This window comes from Gossypium hirsutum, chromosome D05, assembly GCF_007990345.1.
Source record: "Gossypium hirsutum isolate 1008001.06 chromosome D05, Gossypium_hirsutum_v2.1, whole genome shotgun sequence".
Lineage (NCBI taxonomy): Eukaryota > Viridiplantae > Streptophyta > Magnoliopsida > Malvales > Malvaceae > Gossypium > Gossypium hirsutum.
The window spans coordinates 19,227,811-19,234,389 of record NC_053441.1 but is presented as its reverse complement, the minus strand read 5'-3'; the positions used below and the strand labels follow the sequence as shown (position 1 = coordinate 19,234,389).

The following is a 6,579-nucleotide window of genomic DNA, read 5'->3' as shown; positions in this document are numbered from 1 at the left end:
TTAATCTTTGATATATGCTTGCATCTTCTAATTCTGTATCTGCATCGTGTATGTCTAGTGCTGCATCATATTCCAGACTTGTCATTTTTAGATTCTGCTCCAAGGGTGTATTTGCAGGCTTTACATTTGTCAAACCAAGATCATTAATAAGTTCAAGAACATATTTTCTCTGATTCATAATGATACCCTCTTTAGATCTTGCTATTTCTATGCCAAGGAAATACTTGAGAGTACCCAAATTCTTCATTTTGAAATTCTGATGAAGAGTTGCTTGTAAGTCTTCAATTAAGGATTTGTCATTCCCAGTGATCAAGAGATCATCAACATAAATGAGCAAAATAACAACTTTGCTACCAGATGATTTGATGAACATAGAGTAGTCATGCTTACTTTGAACATAACCGGTGTTGATGAGAGCCTCACTGAGCTTCAAATTCCATTGTCTTGAGGCCTGTTTTAATCCATAAAGGGATTTGAGCAGTCTACATACATGATTGCCCCCTGGAGTGCCAAATCCCTGAGGTAAGTGCATGTAAACTTCTTCATGAAGGTCACCTTGAAGAAATGCATTATAGACATCCATTTGAATGAGAGGCCAGTTAAATAAAGCAGCAAGAGCAATAACAATTCGGACTGTAACCTGCTTAACAACTGGGGAAACGTGTCCTGAAAATCAATACCTTCCTTTTGACTATAGCCTTTAGCCACTAATCTGGCTTTATAGCGTTCAATAGTGCCCTCTGAATGGTATTTGATTCGAAACACCCATTTGCAGCCAATGGGACGTTTTCCTGGTGGGAGTGGAACAACCTCCCAAGTTGAGTTTGCTTCTAAAGCTTGAATTTCCTGTTGCATCGCAGCTTTCCAACAATCATGTTGAATGGCCTCTTGGTAGGTTCGAGGTTCAGAGGTGGTAGAGATGGAAGCAACGAAACATTGAGTGTGTAAAGGTAAGTGATGACATGTTATAAAGTTGGAGATTGAATACTGACCTTGTGCAGTAGTAGAAGAAGATGAAGAAGTAGGACAAATGTAATCTTGCATCCAGACAGGTGGTTTGGTGTTTCGGGTGCTTCTTCGAGAAGGATAAGAGGGTAAGGAAGATGTTGGTAGGGTAGAAGAAATAGAGGAAGTAGGGAGGGAAGGTGGTGGTGGTGGTGTTGAAGTGGTAAAAAGAAAATCAGGATCATGCAAAGAACCAAATGTATTGTCATCCAAGGGAAAGAGGGGTTGATCTTTGGAGGGTGTTGTAAAAGGAAAGACAGATTCATGAAATAGAACATCTCGACTAACAAAAAATTTTTGGGAAACAGGATTGAACAGGATATATCCTTTTTGGACTTGAGAATAACCCATAAAAATGGATGGTGTAGCTTTGGGAGAAAATTTATCATGCAGATTGGTTACTGTGGCATAGCAAAGACAACCAAAAATTTTAAGGTGAGAAAGATTTGGTGGCCTATTATACAGCAGCTCAAAAGGTGTTTTCTAGCGAAGTACTGCAGAAGGTAACCTATTAATTAAGTAACAAGCTGTTAAAACACATTCCCCCCAAAACTTAACAGGTACATGCGATTGAAATTTTAATGCTCGGGCAACATCTAAAAGATGGCGGTGTTTGCGTTCGGCCACACCGTTTTGCTAAGGTGTGTGGACACAAGATGATTGGTGAAGGATTCCAAGGGATTGAAAAAAGAAAGTACCTTCTTTAGTAAAAAATTCATGACCATTGTCACTGCGAACAGTTTTAACAATTCTAGAAAATTGTGTTTTGGCTAACATAATAAACTGCTTAAGGTAAAAAAGGGTATCACTCTTAAGTTTTAAAAGATATATCCACGTCATTCGAGTATGGTCATCAACAATGGTTAAAAAATATCTATGACCAGAATGAGTTGAAGTGCGATAAGGACCCCAGAGATCGACATGGACAAGAGTAAAAGGTTTTGATTCTCGTGAAGTACTTTGTGGAAAGGGTAAGCGTGTTTGTTTTGCTAATGGACAGACAGTGCATGTTTGAATGTTATGAGAATGCACAGAGCCATTATGTAAAAAGTGTATTTTATTCATCTTTGAAAAAGATGTGTGACCAAGTCTAGCATGCCACACAGGGTAATCAACATGCTTAAAAACAGATAAAGAAGTAACATTTGAAGAATGTACAGGAAGAGGTACGGGTAGGGAAGTGGGAGTTGAGGAGGGTTGAGGGAGGAGTAGATAAAGACCATCTTGTTCCTTACCAATCCCCATCATCTTTCCACTGCAAAGGTCCTGTAAAACACAAAATGTAGGATAAAAGGAAACAAAACAATTGAGATCTTTGGTGAGTTTAGAAATGGAGAGAAGGTTAAAATTGAATGAGGGAATGTAAAGAACATCTTTAAGAGTGTGATGAGGTGTAAGATTATGAGTACCAATATGAGTGATGGTGGCTGTGTTACCAGTAGGCAATTTAACAAAAGTGTTGTTAGCACATGCAACAGGTTGAATTAAAGCATTAAAAGCATGCGTCATGTGATTAGAAGCCCCAGTATCAAGAATCCAATGAATCGGATCAGATGCATAAGATATACCTGCCATGTGAGCTACAGCTTGCACAGAAGAGTTCTTGTGTAATAGGTCCAAGATCTGTTGATACTGTTCAGCAGTAAATGTAGGAGCCGAAACAATAGATGGTGAAGAAGCAGGCATAGCAGGAGAATCAGAAGAAGGAACAACAACTTGATTGACAGTTGGTGATTTCTTCTTGGTGAACTTGAAATCAGCAGGAAAGCCATTGAGGCGATAGCAGTCGGTTCGAATGTGACCCCGTTTTTGACAATAACTACAAGACAAATCAGAACGCTTCTTGAAAACCGAAGAAGTTGATGATTGCTGACTAAGAAGAGCAGTAGGTTCCGAGACAGATAGTGGAGAAGCAAGTTCTCGTTGAGTTTCATCACGCATGACAAGCGAGTAAGCCTGATTAACTGTGGGCAAAGGTTGCATCAAAAGGATCTGGGATCGAACATTAGAATATGTTTCATTTAAACCCATCAAAAACTGAAAAAGACGTTGTTGTTGAAGTTGAGCATTTCGGCGAATAAGATCACAATCGCAGGTAGATGAAGGAACAAGAACATCATATTCATCCCAAAATAATCGAAGCTTAGTAAAGTAAGTGGAAATAGAATAAGCTCCCTGAGTGTGAGTGGAAATAGCACGATGGAGATAGTAAATACGAGAACCATCAACCTTGTCATATCGTTCCTGAAGATCCTTCCAAACAATGGCAGCATTGGACGCAAAAACAATTCCAGCAGAAAGTTCCTGAGTAACAGTGTTAAGGATCCAAGAAAGAACCAAAGCATTGCATCTATCCCAATGAGGCATTAGATCAGCATCAAAGTCATCACGGGAACATGAACCATCAATAAAACCAAGCTTATTCTTGGCAAGAAGGGCGATACGCATAGACCTGCTCCAAACGCAATAGTTTTCAGTTCCAGTGAGCTGATGAGAAACCAAAAGCATTCCTGGCATGTCAGAAGGATGCAAATAAAGAGGATGGCCAAATGGCAAATTGAAAGAGGAAGGATTAGCCATGAAGAAAAAAAAGAAAGAAGAGAAGAGAAGAATGAAGAAGAAAACTAGATCAAAGATGATCAGGAAAAAGGTTTAGCCTGATACCATGTTAAGAAAAGAAGCTTAAAGAGTTGAATGAATAACTGTTAATTCCTTTGAGTAAAAATGCAGTAAATATATACAGAAAATGTAACTAACACTATAACTAATTACATACTGTTACTTAATTTCTAACTAACTATACAAATGCTGGTACAACAGTTTTACACTCTCAACAGGTCAGGGTGATTATTAAATCTCAGTGCTTTAAGCAATTTAGGGCGAATTTCAGATAAAGTAAAACCACTTGCACATAAATTTCTTACTCTAACTTCAATTTGAGAAAAAGTTATGGATCAACTTTTCTTTCTTTTTTCTAACTTGTTAGGTACATATCTGTAATGGAACAAATCTAAAAAGAAAAGACAGGGACAACTACATTTGAACAGTAACTGAAACTGCACAAAGTAATTAAAATTTGAAACAAGCAAGCAAGCAAATCACATCTTAGCTATAGGACATTCATGATGTCCATCACAACTTCACTTGTAATCTCCTCTACAATGGCGTTTCCAATTACTATCCCCACATCCCTCTTCTGGGATTCAAAACCATTCTTCCATTCCTGGGTTGAATTAATTATATCCAGCTCCAACAATTGCTTAATGTTGGATCCATCTCCACATCGTTTTCCCCATCCCTTCATATTCTCACATCTAACCTTCCTAATCTCCTCACCAGATTCTTTAAAACTTTTCCCTTTCTGTTCCTTGTCATGGTTATTTTCCACCAACTCCCTAACACAATCAAAGAGAAGCTGTTTTGTTTGTTGCAAAACCCTCTTCGACATGGACGATGGCCGGGAAGAAGAAGACCAGTGAGGCACTTTAAGTTGTTTGAATCCTACACAACTCGATTTTTCTGGTCTGTGTTGAAGAAGTAAATTTAAGAGCCAAGCTGACAATACTGAGTCCTCCTTTATTAGCTTAGACCAGAACAGCCTTTTGCCGGAAACTTGTTGTCTTGCTGCTTTTTAACTTCAGGGGAATTAGTAATGAATTCTAATCAGAAGGGAAAGTAATTATGAAAGCTTATATCAACTTTAAATGTACTAACAATTATCGAGTGGGCAGCTGCTTGTTGAAGTAGATACTTGTTCTTCCATGCATCTCCATTCAAACTCTGTATCTGCAGCAGCCTGTTTATCTTTGTGAGTTTCAATTAGAATCTTGCACCATGAAAAAGATTAAAGAGAAGAATAAGCAAAAAAATTAGTATCTTGCACCATGAAAAAGATTAAAGAGAAGAATAAGCAAAAAATTAAGGTTTTGTTTACCTTCTTTTCTGTTTCATGGTAGAGTTTTAGGTCAGACATGGAAGTATCAGCAAACATCGGTGGTTCATCTAATTCTACATCACTATCCGAGCATGAATTATACACTGTTGCACTGCTGGCGGAGGAAAATCTATCTGCGTCTTCAGTTTCTTCATCATCGGAATTCTTGGTTCTTACGCCTTTAATTTTAAACAACTTGTTGCATAGCAAAGCCTTAAGTACCTTGGGAAAGTGTGGAATGCGCTTCTTCTTGCTCTTGTTTTGACTGCCACACTTGTCTAAAAACTTGCCTGAATTGCCATGGCAGCACCCTCTTTCTAAAAGGTAAACCTCTAAGATGAAAGGCTCTTGCTGTTCCTGGAGGAGATCTCCAAGTTGCCTCAGTGGCTTGGATGATCTGGTCCTAGCAGCCATTTGAGCATGTGTTTAGGCTCAAGGGTTACAGAGTTGAAAACAGAGCTCAATGAAGAAGATAATATACGAAAGATACAGAGGGTGCTAACAGGAAAAACAGACAAAAATTTTGAAGAAGAGCAGAAACAAAAGGAAGACAGGGTATTCAAGATTAATAAAGGGAGAAAATCGGAAGAGACATAATCGGAACTATCCCAGGGTTGTATAAACTGCCGAGATACCTTACAAGAGTTGCCATGTTTTTGGCTGTTAGGTAATGTAATAATCTTTTTTAATCAAGGCATCTTTCTTTTATTCCTTTCATTGCCTGTCTGTAGTGGCAGTATCTCCCGCCCTCGCATTTTATATACGTAATTCGAATTTTTTTTTTGGGGGGGGTGTTACGAATTTAGGTTCCAAAATCAATTGTCTCCATCTGAATGGGTAGTCCATAACTAGTCAACATAGCTGCTAGGAACAAATTAAGGTGAATTGAATGCTATGATTCAAAGATTGAAATGGACTGCTGTTTTCTTATTTACTAAAAAGCCTAATCTCAATCGCACATTGATGTTTGAATATGTTTACATTATGAGCCTGGCTTTCCCCCAACTTTAGGACATACACAATCGGCCAGTCGATATCATGGTTCCATCGTGAACTTAGTTAATGCTCAAAAATCAAAGCTGCGTTCTACTCCTTGTATTTGTTTGTGCTTTATGTTATGAAAAATAAAACTGAAGCATCTTTGGGTAGCGGGGATTTGGTTTATTGCATGATTAAAGCAGCTATGGGTCTAAAGTGGTAAAAATGAATGTTTTGTTTAGCTCAGAAATTATTTGGATAACATTTTTATGTCAAGTAACTTCAGAGCATCATGTAAGAAATTGTCTGTTTTTACCCTTTTGTGTATAGCTTCTGTCATGATATTGGGATAGGGTTTTCAAATTTGAAACTTATAGTTGGAACTTGGATGGGTATTGCCGTATTGGTAAAAGAACAATAATCTAATTGGGTCAGGGCATCATGGTTTTAGAAACAGTCATGGTGACCGATAGTGTTGTATAAATCACATCAAATGCTTTCAAAGGTGGAGCAAAAAGACTGAAATTTGATAGACACGTGGTGGAATTGAATAGTGGAGCAACCTTCTTTTGCTAACAATAATATAGTAATATTCGTAGGGCATCCATTCCAAAATCCAAATCCATACATCAGACAAAACTTTGATTGATGGGGGCTCCTTC

General features: G+C 38.0%; 1 protein-coding gene across 2 annotated transcripts; it reads right to left on the bottom strand.

Annotated features, from left to right (window-relative positions):
- Window positions 1–3,695: 3,695 nt before the first annotated feature.
- LOC107905161 (uncharacterized) lies at window positions 3,696–5,648 on the bottom strand. 2 transcript variants are annotated; one of them, XM_016831739.2, is made up of 3 exons: window positions 4,940–5,648; window positions 4,720–4,831; window positions 3,696–4,629 (listed from the first exon to the last, which is right to left on the bottom strand). In XM_016831739.2, exons 1-3 carry the CDS (start codon window positions 5,351–5,353, stop codon window positions 4,115–4,117), a joined length of 1,041 nt encoding a protein of 346 aa, XP_016687228.1. In that variant the 5' UTR covers window positions 5,354–5,648; the 3' UTR covers window positions 3,696–4,114. The 2 variants fall into 2 exon arrangements, with proteins under 2 accessions (XP_016687228.1, XP_016687229.1); XM_016831740.2 differs by having other exon boundaries at window positions 4,720–4,801.
- Window positions 5,649–6,579: the final 931 nt, after the last annotated feature.